Below are 20,584 nucleotides of genomic sequence, written 5' to 3'. Positions count from 1 at the left end.
CGGTCCATAGAGTAGAGCAGAGTTGCCCAGATGGCACGGTCTGAATACCAACAGACTCCCAGCACCCCACTGCACTGTGGGAGACCTGCGTCTATATTAGTAACAAAGCTTATCCAGTGAAGAGAATACACAGGTGAGCTTTACTTTTCCTCTCATATCCCCTTTAAACAAACATCGAGCACCCAATATGCTTTTGCTAATTTTTCTCTCTATTTGATATAAATCACTGCAATGAACCGAACATTAAACTGTATATTCACATTTGATCATCATTTCACTTTGCATCTAAATTGAATTTACATAAAAATTGAGTAACTTTGCAAATACAATTTATTACTTACCTTGTAGTGATCTTGAGTTACGGCCTGTGCTCTAATCAAATGCCGCATTTATAATTCCACAAGCTTCAGGGCTGAAATCATCTTGGATTCCCTCCTAATCTCTACACATAGCTATCACTAGTGTATTACATTCTGGACAATGTCATCTATGCAGTACCGTTTGGGACTAGAAAACCCCTTTAAGCCAAGAATCAGCAATCTTTGGTTCTCTATGTGTTCTGAAACTATAAGTCTCAGCATGTTCTAATCACTTCTACAGGACAGTTATCCAAGTATACATACTGAGGGTTGGAGCCTAATAACAGATGGTTGTTGACCCCATGATTTAAGATGTTTGCTGTGTGTCATTCATTTGTAGTCACATGATTTAAAAGGATTTTTTTTTTTTTTTTTTTTTTAGAAAGGTCTATTAGTGCTAGTAATGGGTTAATAAGTACACACATATACCTTTAGCAGTATTTGGGGTGGTTTCCAAGTGTCTCTGGTTACTGCTGCATTCTCTACATTTGTTTACAAGGTGTAACTTCCTGCTGTACAGCTTCTACACTACTTCCCTCTCACTCAGCCTTCCCCTCCCTGTCTAACTAGCCTAGCTATCCCTACCATTATTAGCCCCTCCCATTATTAGCTCCTCTCACACTCCCCCCCTCTTCCAAGACTAGCGATCCCACCCATTACGAGCCCTTCCCACCCTTGTCTTCCTAGCCTAACGATCCCGTCCATTACTAGCCCCTCCCAAGTCTCCCTAGCTAACCTATTCCGCACATCACTAGCAGAGAGGAAGAGGGGAGGAGCTGTTCCCAGACACAGGAAGGCTTGGTAAGTATTGATGGGGTTGGTAGAAGAGTAATGGTGATGTTCCATTTTGGAAGTTGTAAAACAGAACGCCGCCGGATTATCAGAAAGTATCCCTGGAGCGTCACATGACCGCTCCAGGAAATATGGGTAATTATAGATTTTTTTTTTAACTGACGTAAATGAGAAGTTAGGAGGAGGGTTAGTTTAGGGGTTAATTCTCAGTTTATCTTGGACAACCCCTTTAAAGTGTACCTCTAGGGATATGCTTCTGCCTTATATCAGGCATGGAGAGATGCAATGGGAAAATGGTAGGTATAGTTAGTGGCAATTGTACAATAACTGGTGGGGAGTCTCATACCTGGGTCCTATTATATCTAATAAGACCTGAGCATGGTACTCACCAGTGGTCGTATGCCATTCAAGTCCATAGGTTGTGTCTGATATTTACAGATTGGCAGGGGCTAATGTGTAATAATAGACAACCAATTTTTTTTTTCTTTTTATAGAAATCAGCAACCAATCTAAAATGGTAGCCAACAGTCTCACATTCATGCGTTTACCCTTAGGTGAAGGCGATAATTTCTTCCGGTCATTTTCAGTCTGATAGCGAATACCTAAGGGCTAGTTCATATGGTGTATTTTGGTCCTGATTTTGACGTGAGAAGCCGCGTCAGAATAGGACCAAAATGCACCTGCCGCAGCTTCCGACAGTCGTGGCCTCCTGCTCCGGAGTAGGCTCAAATGAATGGGCCTAGTCCGGAGGGCGCTGTCACAAGGCGAATGACGCGGTTGAATCAGCCGCGGAATCCACATGAAGAAAGGGCAGCTCGCTTCTTTTTTCCATGAGCGGGAACTGCTCACGGAAAAAAGGACACTAGTGGTCTACATAGACCTCTCTTGTGAAGGAGCAGATTTTGAGTTGGATTCAGCGTCAAAATCCGCCCCCTCTTGCCCCGTGTGAACGAGCCGTAAGTGTGCATACAATTCTTTTACTGAGAACCAGCTTTCTTTTCTACCCCTGGCATTCTGCCACCAGCTCGATTACTGTATGCAATGACAGTGCCATAGCACAACTCAAAGACATGGTAACATCACCTAAAGTGTTGCTAAGCCGTAACAAAAAAAAAAAAAATGTCAGAAATCTGTGAATATCTATTTTCATCCAAGTCTGACAAGTAGGTGCACAACGCACCCAAATTGTAGCTGAAAGAAAATCAAAACTACTATATCTGCCGAAACACAGACACAAGGATAAAGTGCAATGGTGAGAAATCAGTCCCTGCAGGACAGATGTATATATTAAAATAAAAAATAATTCTAATAATAATAATAATAATAATAATAAAAATCTACATATTTATTCTACCTGAAACCAGGCGAAAAAGGAAATTCTAGTCGCCCCAGCTAGAGGATTTAGAAACGCGATTCTTCTCTGCAGTGTAATTCAGATTCATTTCTCAATAATTTATGAAGCAAGTGGAATTGAGAGCTGTGACGGGGGGATTATGAGATGCGGTGCGTTGATGGCGAGTGCCAAAAATTCAGAGCCTTGCAAGACTCTCAAGTACATAAGTAGAGATAATGCCAAAAGGTCAGTGCTAGACGCAAAGGCTTCTGCCCACTTAAAAGGAATTGAATAAGGCAAACCTGCTTGCCTTGCTGCTCAAGGAGCTGCCATCTTATCGATTAGCGGCCACATCAAAGCTTCATGAGATGAGGAAATGCGCGGGTACACTTCTACAAATACATTGCCGTAGCAGTCAGCGCAAGGAATACAAGTACAATCCTTCCAGCCAGTTTTCTTAAAGTCCCGCTCTACTTATTATTTAACACACCATAAATTATTGGGCACACTTCGCTCTATTCACTCAGTTTAATTTCATGTATTTCTTTGGGTTTTTCATAGCTTTGGTACTTTTGATGGTTGTCCTCGGAAACAGACACATGTTGAGCATTGTCTCAATGTCTTTTGATTCAATATAGTGTTCACCAGAGGTTTCCAATGTGTACATAAGGAGTTGACTTGTATATGGTATTTTTCACCAGTTTTTAATCTGCGTTTTTTCTGTTTTCTCTTAGCTAGTAGATGGAGACCAGCTGCTATAATGTCTCCCATACAGCGCATATAAAGACGAGATTCTGATTCCCATCTCTCTATAGAATGCCGCAGCAATATGGAGAATATTATAAACAAGTACTGAGCTGAAATTCAATAACATTTTCAGCAGTGTCTCACTTTGCACCTCCTTCTCCATAGACGTCTATGGGTAACATATAACCCGATACCCCACTGAGCTGACAGTCCATCTCATCTCTTAAGTTGGTTTTTAGGGCTTTGCTCAAACGGAAGCTGTAATTTACTTTCCTGGTGATTTCTGATGATGGACCGGGGGCTTCTGGCGATGTCACGTCATGTGATCTGAAGCAAAGTTCCACCCCAGGTCTCTCCGCCCTTTCCTCCCCCGATCTCACAGGTAATTAATTATCTGTGCTATGGGGGCTAGCATTACTATTCAGCCAGCACCCATAGCACCAGACCCCTGGGTACACCACCAGTGATCCCTAGGAGCCAAGTTAGTAAATTACTAGACAACCCCTCCTTAGGATAGGCCACTAATTTGGGATCCACAACCCAGGACCTCTGTTGATAAGCTGTTTGAGGTGGCAGCAGCTGCACCCTCTGAACCCCGCTGTCACTTCAGAGGGCATGCTACATTATGTTCATCAGACACATGGACTCTTCACAGCTCAGTCCCATTCAATTCAGTATTTGAGTATTTTCTTTTTTCTTCTTGACACCATTCCTGGTTACCTTGGGTTTTCCCGTTAACCTGGAAAACACCTTTGGACTAAGCTGCATTTTTTTTTTTTTATAATGAGATTTTGATGCTTTTATTTGAGCAAAAAGGAATGGGAAATATATAGTAAACTCTAATACTTCTGCCTTTGTCAATTCCATTTCTGACTTAACAATCATGTTATGTTAATGCTAATCACACCTTGTCTATGTCTGTATAATGTATAACCACACTTACAATGTATAAAAACCTCAATATCCACCAAAGATTAGAATCCATTATACACACAACATCTAAGACCTGGTTCACATCTACGTTCGGTATTCGGTTCGGGAAGTCCGCTTGGGACTCCCCGAACGGAATACCGAACACATTCACAAGCAGTAAGCAATGAAAGCACACGGACCCCATAGACTATAATGGGGTCCATATGTTTTCCGCACAAGTCATGCGGAGAGGAAAGTCGTTCATGAAGCACTGTTCTCTCCGTATGTTCCACGTGGAAAACACACGGACCTCATTATAGTCTCAGGGTCCGTGTGCTTTCATAACCTCATCGCTTGTATGCAGTCGGTATTCCGTCAATATTCCGTTCAGGGGTCCCCAAGCGGACTCCCCAAACGGAATACTGAACACAGATGCAAACCAGGTTTTAGTGTGTGAGATTTCCTGAGCCGGCTCAAATACCAATTGTACTAATTTGTAGAGATGAGCGAGTACTATTCGAAACGGTAGTTTCGAATAGCACGCTCCCATAGGAATGAATGGGAGCGCGCAGGGGGTTAAGCGGTAGGATGCCAGCTGCGTCCACGCTATGGGAGCGTGCTATTTGAAACTACCGTTTCGAATAGTACTCGCTCATCTCTACTAATTTGGACTCCAATATGGTGATACTTATACCCGTTACTTAATGTCATGAACATTTTTAGCCATTATAAGTAGAGATGAGCGAACAGTGTTCTATCGAACACATGTTCGATCGGATATCAGGGTGTTCGCCATGTTCGAATCGAATCGAACACCACGTGGTAAAGTGCGCCAAAATTCGATTCCCCTCCCACATTCCCTGGCGCCTTTTTTGCACCAATAACAGCGCAGGGGAGGTGGGACAGGAACTACGACACTGGGGGCATTGAAAAAAATTGGAAAAAGTCATTGGCTGCCGAAATCAGGTGACCTCCATTTTAGACGAATAGTGGATTTCAAATCCGGGTCATATGAGAATGTGAACTTTGTGACTATGAGACAGGGATAGCTGTACAGGCAGGGATAGCTAGGGATAACCTTTATTTAGGGGGGAATGTTATTAAAAATAACTTTTTGGGGCTCTATCGGGTGTGTAATTGTGATTTTTGTGAGATAAACTTTTTCCCATAGGGATGCATTGGCCAGCGCTGATTGGCCGAATTCCGTACTCTGGCCAATCAGCGCTGGCCAATGCATTCTATTAGCTTGATGAAGCAGAGTGTGCACAAGGGTTCAAGCGCACCCTCGGCTCTGATGTAGCAGAGCCGAGGCTGCACAAGGGTTCAAGCGCACCCTCGGCTCTGATGTAGGAGAGCCGAGGGTGCACTTGAACCCTTGTGCACCCTCAGCTCTGCTACATCAGAGCCGAGGGTGCGCTTGAACCCTTGTGCACACTCTGCTTCATCAAGCTAATAGAATGCATTGGCCAGCGCTGATTGGCCAGAGTACGGAACTCGACCAATCAGCGCTGGCTCTGCTGGAGGAGGCGGAGTCTAAGATCGCTCCACACCAGTCTCCATTCAGGTCCGACCTTAGACTCCGCCTCCTCCGGCAGAGCCAGCGCTGATTGGCCGAAGGCTGGCCAATGCATTCCTATGCGAATGCAGAGACTTAGCAGTGCTGAGTCAGTTTTGCTCAACTACACATCTGATGCACACTCGGCACTGCTACATCAGATGTAGCAATCTGATGTAGCAGAGCCGAGGGTGCACTAGAACCCCTGTGCAAACTCAGTTCACGCTAATAGAATGCATTGGCCAGCGCTGATTGGCCAATGCATTCTATTAGCCCGATGAAGTAGAGCTGAATGTGTGTGCTAAGCACACACATTCAGCACTGCTTCATCACGCCAATACAATGCATTAGCCAGTGCTGATTGGCCAGAGTACGGAATTCGGCCAATCAGCGCTGGCTCTGCTGGAGGAGGCGGAGTCTAAGGTCGGACCTGAATGGAGACTGGTGTGGAGCGATCTTAGACTCCGCCTCCTCCAGCAGAGCCAGCGCTGATTGGTCGAGTTCCGTACTCTGGCCAATCAGCGCTGGCCAATGCATTCTATTAGCCCGATGAAGTAGAGCTGAATGTGTGTGCTTAGCACACACATTCAGCTCTACTTCATCAGGCTAATAGAATACATTGGCCAATCAGCGCTGGCCAATGCATTCTATTAGCTTGATGAAGCAGAGTGTGCACAAGGGTTCAAGCGCACCCTCGGCTCTGATGTAGCAGAGCTGAGGGTGCACAAGGGTTCAAGTGCACCCTCGGCTCTCCTACATCAGAGCCGAGGGTGCGCTTGAACCCTTGTGCAGCCTCGGCTCTGCTACATCAGAGCCGAGGGTGCGCTTGAACCCTTGTGCACACTCTGCTTCATCAAGCTAATAGAATGCATTGGCCAGCACTGATTGGCCAGAGTACGGAATTCGGCCAATCAGCGCTGGCCAATGCATTCTATTAGCCCGATGAAGTAGAGCTGAATGTGTGTGCTTAGCACACACATTCAGCTCTACTTCATCAGGCTAATAGAATACATTGGCCAATCAGCGCTGGCCAATGCATTCTATTAGCTTGATGAAGCAGAGTGTGCACAAGGGTTCAAGCGCACCCTCGGCTCTGATGTAGCAGAGCTGAGGGTGCACAAGGGTTCAAGTGCACCCTCGGCTCTCCTACATCAGAGCCGAGGGTGCGCTTGAACCCTTGTGCAGCCTCGGCTCTGCTACATCAGAGCCGAGGGTGCGCTTGAACCCTTGTGCACACTCTGCTTCATCAAGCTAATAGAATGCATTGGCCAGCACTGATTGGCCAGAGTACGGAATTCGGCCAATCAGCGCTGGCCAATGCATTCTATTAGCCCGATGAAGTAGAGCTGAATGTGTGTGCTAAGCACACACATTCAGCACTGCTTCATCACGCCAATACAATGCATTAGCCAGTGCTGATTGGCCAGAGTACGGAATTCGGCCAATCAGCGCTGGCTCTGCTGGAGGAGGCGGAGTCTAAGATCGCTCCACACCAGTCTCCATTCAGGTCCGACCTTAGACTCCGCCTCCTCCAGCAGAGCCAGCGCTGATTGGCCGAATTCCGTACTCTGGCCAATCAGCACTGGCTAATGCATTGTATTGGCTTGATGAAGCAGTGCTGAATGTGTGTGCTTAGCACACACATTCAGCTCTACTTCATCGGGCTAATAGAATGCATTGGCCAGCGCTGATTGGCCGAATTCCGTACTCTGGCCAATCAGCACTGGCTAATGCATTGTATTGGCTTGATGAAGCAGTGCTGAATGTGTGTGCTTAGCACACACATTCAGCTCTACTTCATCGGGCTAATAGAATGCATTGGCCAGCGCTGATTGGCCGAATTCCGTACTCTGGCCAATCAGCACTGGCTAATGCATTGTATTGGCTTGATGAAGCAGTGCTGAATGTGTGTGCTTAGCACACACATTCAGCTCTACTTCATCGGGCTAATAGAATGCATTGGCCAATCAGCGCTGGCCAATGCATTCTATTAGCGTGAACTGAGTTTGCACAGGGGTTCTAGTGCACCCTCGGCTCTGCTACATCAGATTGCTACATCTGATGTAGCAGTGCCGAGTGTGCATCAGATGTGTAGTTGAGCAAAACTGACTCAGCACTGCTAAGTCTGCATTCGCATAGGAATGCATTGGCCAGCCTTCGGCCAATCAGCGCTGGCTCTGCCGGAGGAGGCGGAGTCTAAGGTCGGACCTGAATGGAGACTGGTGTGGAGCGATCTTAGACTCCGCCTCCTCCAGCAGAGCCAGCGCTGATTGGCCGAATTCCGTACTCTGGCCAATCAGCACTGGCTAATGCATTGTATTGGCTTGATGAAGCAGTGCTGAATGTGTGTGCTTAGCACACACATTCAGCTCTACTTCATCGGGCTAATAGAATGCATTGGCCAATCAGCGCTGGCCAATGCATTCTATTAGCGTGAACTGAGTTTGCACAGGGGTTCTAGTGCACCCTCGGCTCTGCTACATCAGATTGCTACATCTGATGTAGCAGTGCCGAGTGTGCATCAGATGTGTAGTTGAGCAAAACTGACTCAGCACTGCTAAGTCTGCATTCGCATAGGAATGCATTGGCCAGCCTTCGGCCAATCAGCGCTGGCTCTGCCGGAGGAGGCGGAGTCTAAGGTCGGACCTGAATGGAGACTGGTGTGGAGCTATCTTAGACTCCGCCTCCTCCAGCAGAGCCAGCGCTGATTGGTCGAGTTCCGTACTCTGGCCAATCAGCACTGGCCAATGCATTTCTATGGGGAAAAGTTAGCTTGCGAAAATCGCAAACTGACAGGGATTTCCATGAAATAAAGTGACTTTTATGCCCCCAGACATGCTTCCCCTGCTGTCCCAGTGTCATTCCAGGGTGTTGGTATCATTTCCTGGGGTGTCATAGTGGACTTGGTGACCCTCCAGACACGAATTTGGGTTTCCCCCTTAACGAGTTTATGTTCCCATAGACTATAATGGGGTTCGAAACCCATTCGAACACTCGAACAGTGAGCGGCTGTTCGAATCGAATTTCGAACCTCGAACATTTTAGTGTTCGCTCATCTCTAATTATAAGGCTACTGCTCTGTATAGTACCCTGCAGTTACACACCCAGTGTCATAAACCATTCTAAACAATAGTTAAAACCATCTCAGAGTATTTTTGAGCATCTACATTTGTTTTTTTTCATAGGTAGTGGAATAAATCCCGAGATGACTTGTAAGACGATGGCAGTGATGGAGTGCTCTGTTTAACCAGCATAATGCACTCATTTCCGTGTTATTATATCCATCATGTTACCAACCCTGACATGGCGTCTGATATTGCAGAATTGCTGTAATAGTTTTAATTAAGTTCCTGAAGGTTGTGTTGTCATGTTCTATCCAGAATTATACACTCATGGAGGAAAGGTTTGGTGCCAAGCCTAATGACATCCCACACAAGTCTGCCAACATCATTAGCCGTCCCACTCTGATTAATTGCCTCAATTCTCACCATTTAGCTGCGCTCTGCTCCAGCAGTCAGTGCAGGGGGATCAGACTTCGATGGGAGACGGAATTAATTACTGGTAACATAATGGTTGGTGGCTTTGATCATAAATTTGACAAACTTGAGTGATATGGAAGATGAATTACACTTAATAGTAGGTATAACATCCAAGGGTCTGCTCTGCATTTACATATAAATATAAGTATGCTTGAATTCTCCATGACTAGTCAATATATACCAGCGCTGTGACCATATAGATATAGCGGATAAAGTGGCACAGTGGTTTATTTTAGGTAGCGGGACAGTTGGATCTCCTAATCTGCCAAGGTCTGTGATCATTTAACCACCATCTGCCCCTCAGCACCCATGATAAAAAGCCGATCTTACTGTGACTACACCACCTAGTGCAGGGGAATAGTATTGCATAAAGGTTATTGACAAGAATATCCAGCTATGAAGTCTTTTGTTCTGATCCATTGTAGGACTAAAACAAAAGACCACTGAAATAGCGAACACACACAGAGTTGTGTTTTTTTTAAAATGAAGCAATGGCTGAAAACGTTTTCCATCCAGCAACTTTAGAGAACAGAGTCCCTGAACAGAGAATCTGACTCAAATGTGAACACAGTCTTATCAGAACATTTTACTCTACCAAACTGCACTTGTACTACTGTTTATAGTGATATCGTAATGGAGAAGTTTTATTCGGTCTTGGCAAGTGTCCGCTAGGCATGGCTCAAGTCAAGAAAAATCCTAAGGTTTGTTCAGTAAGCCCTCCCAATTCTCCCCTCTGGTCTTGATCTATAGCTTTAATACTCCATTGGGGCATCATTCAGGTGGGGCAAGCGCATGTACAGTATGTCTCTGAAGATGATGTCCAGTGAATGACGCAGGTGACAAACACCCTTTAACACATAAATGACTGAAGTCCACCAGAACAGAAGTGATAGAGGGAGGGTTCAGTGCTCCATTCACTACCGGTCGATACCGAAGATTATAGTCCGGACAGTCCCATAGAAATGAATGGAGTGCCAATCAAACAAAACGCACCAACGTTCCATTCACAAATAGGCCCATAAGGTCCTAAAACCACAATCCACCCATTCCATGAATTACCTTGGTCCCTTGGTACATCTGAATAGTTTTTCTGTGTCCTTATAATACACAGATGTTCCTAAGTGTGCAAGTCCCAGGTTAGAAGGAACGCTACACTTAGTATACTTGTATTTTTATGTCTAGAACTTTTTGAAAGAAGTTGCTTTCTTGTTTGTTTGTTTTAGATGTACTAGAAGAAACGCTGATGTTACAGCGAATGAAAGAACTTACCACTTCACTTTGACTCAAGCCGGATGACACAAAAGAATAGTTCCTTTTACTAGAAACTACTGGACTCTTGATGGAAGGAGCTACTTGACTTCTTAAAGGTGATTTAAATGTAGGCGACAAGCTTCTTCGAGTATTGCTTGAGTGCGCGGGTGGATGCAAAATCTCTTTCAGCTCCGAGGATTGTCTAGCGCTTCCTCTTCTCAATGTGTTATGGCCATTTACAGCTTGAGATTTACTTCTCAGACTTCGTTTTGGAGATTCTGAATGTTTCAGGTTAGTTGTAGTTGGTGTACAATTATCTAGATTTAATAAAAGTATACATATGTTAAATAATATACTACTACTATCTATAACTGTACTAGATCTACATTTTGCTATGCACATTTCCTACACATCCCATTGTAGTGTAGGTTAAGGCTAGGCTCACAGGATCGTCATTACAGTCCACTGCTCTCATCCGTCAAAGGATGAGAGCAATGGACTTAAAGGGCAAAAAATATATGGCTTAAGGAATCTTCTGCCGTGCTTGAATACTTTACAAATGGAGGAAAAGATTCCATTTATGTGCCATCACGCTTTTCTAACATTAAAGTGAATGCAAACAGAAGGAGCTTGGTCTGTGTTGCTGTCACCCTTTGACAGATGAGAGCAATGGACTGTAATGATGGTCGTGTGAACCTACCTTAAGGTTTCTAAATCCACTTTTACTGATGGAGGTAGGTCTATCAAAGTACATCTTCTGCATGTCATCAATAAAAAGTACCGCTATAAGTTTCCCTCATACCACCACCCACAATACCCTGAGATTCACTCTTCTATGAATAGCTCCCCTCCAAGCATCTCACAAAAAGCAGCTTTCTCCCAGAAGGTTAAAGGGAAAAACAACTATGCAGACGTCTAGCAAGGAAAATATAAGACTCCTTCAGCAGAAACAAAGATGTAATAACCGCTAAAAGCAAAAAATGCTTACAGTAGAAAAACAGAAAAAACCTTCAGCCAAGAGCTAGGGGTACAGCATCGGTATTGTTCAGAGATATAAAAATCCATGAAAGCCTAGATATCTATATAAATACATTTGAGTCATTCCATTACTTTCTATAACCATTAAGGGCCGACTACACATGACCTCTACGGGTCATCTATGGCTTTTATTTTGTTCTAAAATCTTACTTTTGTATAAGTCGCATATTTCTATAAATATATCTTGTGCACCAAGCAAACTGAGTAAAAAATATGCAAATCTATTCTCCAGGATGTAATTAGGAATACAGTGCCTCTGTATGCCGCCCTCTAGGGACAGCCTCCTTAACATCATGCATGACTCAGTTAATAAGCCTACTGACATGATGCAGAGTTTATTGCCAAATTAGTATTTCTACTCCAAAAGGAACAGATTCCCAGCTATGGACAGCGATGTTTCGGTCTTTTGGACCTCCACAGCATAGCGCAGGGATACTGATTTGGCAGAGTGAGAGACTATAGACCAGGGGTGGGCAATTAATTTTCCCATGGGGCCGCGTAAGAAATTGAAACTATGCTAGAGGGCCGCGCCATGGCAAATTTAGCTCCACCCACTTCTACGTTGACTCCGCCCATTCCCAATCATCTTTCCATGTGCCCCCACAAAGTATAATCCTCCTACAGTCACCCGTACATTATATGCCCCCACATTGTAATGTTCCCTTCCAACTGCCCCACAGTATTAAGTCTCTCTCCTGGTGCCCCAGTATAAACTAGTGGAAACTAGAGGGGACATGAAACTGGAGCAGCTGGGGGTAGTTGGAGGGGGCAATAAATTGACAGCTGGAGCGGGACATGCAACTGGGGGCAACTAGAGGGGGACATTAAAATCGGGAAGCAGACATTAAACCGTAGGGGTAGCTGGAGGGTGACATTAAACTGGGGACAACTAGAGGCAGACAGGTCCCCCTACAGCTTCCTCCACGGTTTAATGTCCCCCCAGTCTAAGTGCCCTCTTCATCTACCCCCAGTTTCATGTCGTCGTCCCCCTCCATTTCTCCCTCAGTTTCATGTCCCCCCTTCCATCTGCCATCTCTGCCCAGTATAACATTCCCCTTCCATCTCTGCCCCTAGGTTACTGAGACACACACACTGACACACACACACATACAGACAGACACATATAGACACACACACTCTCCACCCTGCATCTCACCTTACATCTCTCAGTACCTTATGACACTCCACGTCTCCATCTTCTGCCGGCACTAAGACACGCCCCCCTAGACACGCGTCTCTCACCCCCCCCCCAAACACGCCTCCCTAGTCAAAGCTGTGCGGGCCGGACTGAATCAGTCAGAGGGCCGGATATGGCTTGGGGGCCGGACTTTGCCCAGGTCTGCTATAGACCAAGGTCAGGGGATAATCATACAAATTAGGGAGAGTGTGCCTACATAGGCGTACGGAGACTTACAAGATAGCTGCTATCTGCTCCACTAGGGATTCTGGGTAAAAAATATGCGCTGTCCATAGCTGGGAATCTGTTCCTTTTGGAATAAGGAAAATGTTTGTTTTGGTACCGTGTTAGCCAGTGGTTATAAAATATAAAAAACAAAAAAAACTTTGCAAGTCTTCAGTAGGTGATACCTTTTTTAATGGCTAACTCATAATGATGACAGAATATGACGTTTCGAAGCTTTCCTCTGAGCTTCTTCTTCAGATATAACTAAAAAACACTCTGTAGAGGCTGCATATTTATAACTGGACACAGGGCTAGAATTACAGGAGGGAGGGGGGGGAAGAGGCTAGTTACTATATACTTATAACAACAAACAATCAATTGCCAGATCCCCCAGTTCTTATCTTAATGGCTGTCTTAATGATGTGTATAAAAAGACATAAACCCACGTGAGATGTTCATCCCATTGTCCAACGTCTGGAATAGGGTCATGGCCTTGTACTCATAAATCAGTCGCTGTTTCCTTGATTTAAAGTTCCCTTTTAAGATCAAGATTTTCATGTCATTGATGATGCTGTGGTGTTCCTGGCAAAAATGATTTGGCACGGGAAGATCAGTTCTCTGTTGTTTGATTGTATGGCGATGTGAATTAATTCTCATTCTGAGTTTCTGACCAGTCTCTCCAACATACAGATTTTCAGTGGAACATTTGGTGCAAATGATCAAATACACCACATTAGGTGTGTTACAGGTGAACGTACCTGGGATTTTATATTCCCTGTTAGAGTTTGGTATCTCTATCTTGTCAGTGGTCAGTATGTGGGGGCAGGTTTTGCACCTCTTCTGTCCACATGGGAATGTTCCTTTGTTAGTTGGAGGTGACAGAGAGCTGCTAATAATCATATTCCTGAGGTTTGGTGGCTGTCTGTAGCATAGGAGAGGGGGGTCAGAAAATATGGATTTTAGACGGTTGTCTTTTTGCAGTAGTGGATGTAATTTGCGTGTGATTCCTCTCAGCGTCTCCAGGTGGGGGTTGTATGCGACAACCAGGGGCACCCGAGTGTTCTCCTGTTTGGTATTGTATTTTAATAACTCCGATCTTGGTATCCTGGTGGCTCTGGTGATTTGGTTATCAACTGTTCTTGGATGGTAACCCTGCCTCAAGAATGTGTTTTTGAGGCCCCCAAGGTGTTCGTCCCTATCTGCAGGGTTTGAACATATGCGATGGTATCTGATGGCCTGGCTGTATACAATGGAGTTCTTTATGTGTTTAGGATGAAAACTATCCCATCTTAGGTACGTAGGGCGGTCAATTGGTTTCCGATAAAGCGATGTCTCAATTTTGTTGTCCTGTATCTTGATGACTGCATCCAGGAAGTTTATTTCGGAGAAGGAGTGATTGAGCGTCAGGTTGATGGTGGGATGGAACTGGTTGAACTGTTCATGGAAGGTTTTCAGCTGTTCCTCAGACCCGGTCCAAATGATTAGGATATCATCAATGAAGCGATAGTAGGCCCGAGGCCTAATGGTGCAGGTGGAGAGGAAGTCACTCTCCAGCTTGGCCATGAAGAGATTAGCGTACTGTGGCGCCATTTTGCTCCCCATTGCGGTGCCGGTCCGTTGTAAATAGATGCAGTCACCAAAGGAGAAGTAATTGTGAGTGAGGATGAATTTTGTCAGTTTCACCACCGATTCAGCGTTCATACCTCGCTTTTCCAGGAAAAACTGGCAGGCATTTATACCGTCCTGGTGTGGGATGTTGGAGTACAGGGATTCTACATCCATGGTGGCCAGGATGGTTCCATCTGGAAGGGGACCTATAGTGGATAGTTTGTTTAATAGGTCTGTAGTATCCTGTAGGTAGCTGGCTGTATCCTTCACTAGGGGTTTCAGAGTGCCCTCCACCCATCCGGAAATTTAAGGACCTGAAAACACTTCTGAAGAAACGGGCACAGCTGGACAGCGATATCTTTTTCCTATCTAATTGCAGAAAAGAGAAATTAATTCCTAAAGGACTCAGGCTCACAAACCCCATCGCATCTACATACAATACTCACTATGCACAAAACTTGTGTTATAGAACTTCAGAGAGACTGCGGAATCACCTCATACATCACTTCTACAGCATCAAGAGTAAAATCCAAATGGAGATTAAAACAAAATGGAACAATATCGAGGAGAGCTCCAGGATAACATTACTACAATACTATGAGAAACTGCAGAAATCTCTGATCCTCAATAAGCGAAAGAAACTCCACAGACTGAGACTTGCTGCAGGATTCTACAAGAATACACACAAAGCAAAATATATATCTAACAACAACCGGGACCACTCACACGTGGATTTGGAAACACAGAACTGTGTTATCAATCTCTCCACCTATGAACCCACCAAAGCAGAATTTGGGGTACTCTCCAGGGGACTCTCATTTTGTCCTTCTAAAACCATGGATAAAATTGAACTGTGCAGCGACATGGAGGATTTTTTCAGGAGACTGCGCCTGAGAGAATATTTTCATGACACAGATGACACAGAGGAGACTCAACCTACCCCTTCAGAGATTCCAATCTTAGCAAAAAAGGAGACATCTGATTGGACACCTCCAACTGGACGAAATTTTGATTTGGATCATTACATAGACTGTTTCAGACACATGGTCAAATCCACTATACTGGATACAAATAAAGCACTGCCATCTAACATCACTGCCCAGGAAAGAAGGGCCATAAAATCTCTGAGAAATAATAACGACATCATCATTAAACCAGCGGACAAGGGTGGTGCTATAGTCATGATGAACACATCAGACTACATACAGGAGGCACACAGACAGCTGAATGACACACACTACTACTCCAAGTTGGATTCAGACCCCACAGTGGAGTACTCCAAAAAACTAAAAAAGGTTATCTCCGGCCTATCTGATGGAGCAATAAGCCTAAGCAGCCTCATACCGGCAAGCCCTAGGACAGGGACTTTTTATATGCTTCCAAAACTGCACAAACCTGGGAACCCAGGGAGACCGATCATCTCATGTGTTGGGACTCTCACTGAACAAATCTCTGGATGGGTGGAGGGCACTCTGAAACCCCTAGTGAAGGATACAGCCAGCTACCTACAGGATACTACAGACCTATTAAACAAACTATCCACTATAGGTCCCCTTCCAGATGGAACCATCCTGGCCACCATGGATGTAGAATCCCTGTACTCCAACATCCCACACCAGGACGGTATAAATGCCTGCCAGTTTTTCCTGGAAAAGCGAGGTATGAACGCTGAATCGGTGGTGAAACTGACAAAATTCATCCTCACTCACAATTACTTCTCCTTTGGTGACTGCATCTATTTACAACGGACCGGCACCGCAATGGGGAGCAAAATGGCGCCACAGTACGCTAATCTCTTCATGGCCAAGCTGGAGAGTGACTTCCTCTCCACCTGCACCATTAGGCCTCGGGCCTACTATCGCTTCATTGATGATATCCTAATCATTTGGACCGGGTCTGAGGAACAGCTGAAAACCTTCCATGAACAGTTCAACCAGTTCCATCCCACCATCAACCTGACGCTCAATCACTCCTTCTCCGAAATAAACTTCCTGGATGCAGTCATCAAGATACAGGACAACAAAATTGAGACATCGCTTTATCGGAAACCAATTGACCGCCCTACGTACCTAAGATGGGATAGTTTTCATCCTAAACACATAAAGAACTCCATTGTATACAGCCAGGCCATCAGATACCATCGCATATGTTCAAACCCTGCAGATAGGGACGAACACCTTGGGGGCCTCAAAAACACATTCTTGAGGCAGGGTTACCATCCAAGAACAGTTGATAACCAAATCACCAGAGCCACCAGGATACCAAGATCGGAGTTATTAAAATACAATACCAAACAGGAGAACACTCGGGTACCCCTGGTTGTCACATACAACCCCCACCTGGAGACGCTGAGAGGAATCACACGCAAATTACATCCACTACTGCAAAAAGACAACCGTCTAAAATCCATATTTTCTGACCCCCCTCTCCTATGCTACAGACAGCCACCAAACCTCAGGAATATGATTATTAGCAGCTCTCTGTCACCTCCAACTAACAAAGGAACATTCCCATGTGGACAGAAGAGGTGCAAAACCTGCCCCCACATACTGACCACTGACAAGATAGAGATACCAAACTCTAACAGGGAATATAAAATCCCAGGTACGTTCACCTGTAACACACCTAATGTGGTGTATTTGATCATTTGCACCAAATGTTCCACTGAAAATCTGTATGTTGGAGAGACTGGTCAGAAACTCAGAATGAGAATTAATTCACATCGCCATACAATCAAACAACAGAGAACTGATCTTCCCGTGCCAAATCATTTTTGCCAGGAACACCACAGCATCATCAATGACATGAAAATCTTGATCTTAAAAGGGAACTTTAAATCAAGGAAACAGCGACTGATTTATGAGTACAAGGCCATGACCCTATTCCAGACGTTGGACAATGGGATGAACATCTCACGTGGGTTTATGTCTTTTTATACACATCATTAAGACAGCCATTAAGATAAGAACTGGGGGATCTGGCAATTGATTGTTTGTTGTTATAAGTATATAGTAACTAGCCTCTTCCCCCCCCTCCCTCCTGTAATTCTAGCCCTGTGTCCAGTTATAAATATGCAGCCTCTACAGAGTGTTTTTTAGTTATATCTGAAGAAGAAGCTCAGAGGAAAGCTTCGAAACGTCATATTCTGTCATCATTATGAGTTAGCCATTAAAAAAGGTATCACCTACTGAAGACTTGCAAAGTTTTTTTTGTTTTTTACCTTTTGGAATAGAAATACTAATTTGGCAATAAACTCCGCATCATGTCAGTAGGCTTTTTAGCTGAGTCATGCTAAATGATATTGTAGGTGACCACTATGACAAAATGTTCTTTCATTTTACCCTTTTTTTGTGCTGGTAAGATTGCCATCATAGCGTGGAATCCCCAGACATACCAGCTCTTGAACATTGGCTCCAACTTAATAATAAGTTGCTATATCTGAGTAGGAGATGTCACCATATGCACAACAAAAGACTGCTATTTGTGTGGACGTATATGAATTTCCCCTTTCGTTCATTTGCCCTATTATTCTGTCTCTATTTCCCAATTTTATATATCCATTGTGACACTTGCACGCATTCTGTTATTGTTGTTATTAAAATAAAATAAAACAATACAGATTGGTAAAGGCATCAATGCTTTACCAATCTTGTACAACCCCTTTATAAAAAAAAAACAAAAAAACTAATTATACCGTGCTATTTTACGTGAAGTATTTCAAGACTTTTTTTTATATACCGTATATACTCGAGTATAAGCAGAGTTTTTCAGCACAGTTTTTGTGCTGAAAAAGCCCCCCTCTGTTTGTACTCGAGTCAAGCTATGACCAGTCGCAATAGTAACGTATAGAATCTCCCATAAAGTAGTGGGGGGGGGGGGGGGGGGAGAAGCTTTAAAAAAATATAATAAAAAAATAAAATAAATAAAAGTTCTAAATCCCTCCTTTCCCTAGAATACATATAAAAGTAGAGAATGACTGTGAAACACATTATACACATTAGGTATCCCTGTGTCTGACAGTGCCCGGTCTACTGAATATAGGGTACCTGCAGTGCTCCTGTTCTGTCAGGAAGGGGTTAATAGGAGCACTGCAGATCCCCTATATTCAGCCAGGCTGAATTCCAGACAGACAACCAAAACACCCCCTCCCCTTCCCCAGCACCCAACAACTACTGCACCCAAAGACTCCGACCATTTTAATTTTTGAAATTCTCTCCCCCCCCCCCCCCCCCCCCCGGCTTATGCTCGAGTCAATAAGTTTTCCCAGTTTTTTGTGGTAAAATTAGGGGCCTCGGCTTATACTCGAGTATATACGGCATTCTTATTATAATATCGCTCCCAATCTCAGCCTCATTTGCTTTTTCTTCATAAACTGGAATTACATTTTGCAACATCTGTTATACAATAAAGCCGGAGTATCAGTAATGCACATTGTTCCTTTGTTGGTTTTCCTAACTAGACATAGTTCTCTCAATGTATTAGGAATTTGGGCTAAAAGGTTTTTTCCTTTCTCATCACATTGCTCATAATGGGATCTGAGCCACCCACTACTATAGGGTTTTATAGGACTTTTTTTTATGGTCTACTGTTACTATAGGACAGTGATGGCGAACCTTTTTGAGACCGAGTGCCTAAACTGCAACCCAAAACCAAATAAATTATCACGGAGTGCCAACACGGCAATTTAACCTTAAAACTCTGTGGGTCCACAATTGCGGACCCACAAATTACAGTCATGTGACTGGGGCTTTACAGATCTTGTACTGAAAGGTAAAGGTCTCTGCATTCTGTACTTTTAAACAATTAATTTTCACTATTTACATTGCACAGGATCTGTTTTATAGTTTACCGTGCAATGTTATTACACCCTGTACTAATTTCACGTCTGCTATAAAACAAATACTGTGTGATATACATAGTGAGGGGACCCCCACACAGTACAATCTGCCCCTCAGTGGCCCCCCACACAGTACAATCTGGCCCACAGTGGCCCCCACACAGGATTATACCTGTATACTCCACAGTAGCCCCCTCCCACACAGCATGAACTGGTCCACAGTAGCCCCCTCCCACACAGCATGAACTGGTCCACAGTAGCCCCCTCCCACACAGCATGAACTGGTCCACAGTAGCCCCCTCCCACACAACATGAACTGGTCCACAGTAGCCCCCTCCCACACAACATGAACTGGTCCACAGTAGCCCCCTCCCACACAACATGAAATGGTCCACAATAGCCCCCTCCCACACAACATGAAATGGTCCACAGTAGCCCCCTCCCACAGAGCATGAAAGATCCACAGTAGCCCCCTCCTACACAACATGAAATGGTCCACAGTAGCCCCCTCCCACACAACATGAAATGGTCCACAGTAGCCCCCTCCCACACAGCATGAAATGGTCCAGAGTAGCCCCCTCCCACACAACATGAACTGGTCCACAGTAGCCCCCTCCCACAGAGCATGAAAGATCCACAGTAGCAGCATAAAATGGTCCACAGTAGCCCCCTACCCGCACAGCATGAAAGTCTACAGTAGCCCCCTCCCACACAACATGAAAGGTCCACAGTAGCCCCCTCCCATACAGCATAAAATGGTCCACAGTAGCCCCCTACCCACACAGCATGAAAGTCTACAGTAGCCCCCTCCTACACAACATGAAATGTCTACCGTTGCCCCCCTCCCCTGACAGTGCAAACAAACACAATATAGTTACCTGAAGAGCTGCCGGGTGTTCTCTCTTCTGTTCACTGCGCGCACTGATGACTTATGTCATCACGCCCGCGCTTGTTCAGAGGTCACACTCTGTAGTCAGTGTAGGCCGCGTGGCCTACACTGAGCTACACTGACAGCTTTCAGCTGGATGCGCATTTGCACAACCAGCTGAAGGCAGCGATCGCTCACTAACGGGGAATCCTGCATCGGATTCGCCGTTAGTGAGCGATCAGGGCGACAGCACGCGTGCCAGCAGAGGGGGCTCTGCGTGCCCTCTCTGGCACGCGTGCCATAGGTTCGCCATCACTGCTATAGGACATTATTATGTGATTAG

At 44.8% G+C, this 20,584-nt stretch overlaps 1 protein-coding gene across 1 annotated transcript in view; it reads right to left on the bottom strand.

The window, feature by feature from the left end:
• BRCA1 (BRCA1 DNA repair associated) overlaps positions 1-20,584 on the bottom strand; it is a 104,919-nt gene that overhangs the window by 35,627 nt on the left and 48,708 nt on the right. Inside the window, exon 15 of the mRNA XM_075277288.1 lies at positions 10,507-10,805. Within this exon, the coding sequence (XP_075133389.1) occupies positions 10,507-10,805 (299 nt within the window). The remainder of the gene's footprint in view (positions 1-10,506; positions 10,806-20,584) is intronic.

This window comes from Leptodactylus fuscus, chromosome 6, assembly GCF_031893055.1.
Source record: "Leptodactylus fuscus isolate aLepFus1 chromosome 6, aLepFus1.hap2, whole genome shotgun sequence".
In the NCBI taxonomy this organism is placed as follows: Eukaryota; Metazoa; Chordata; class Amphibia; order Anura; family Leptodactylidae; genus Leptodactylus; species Leptodactylus fuscus.
Note: the sequence above shows the minus strand (reverse complement) of the source record. Positions and strands in the feature narration are given on the sequence as shown.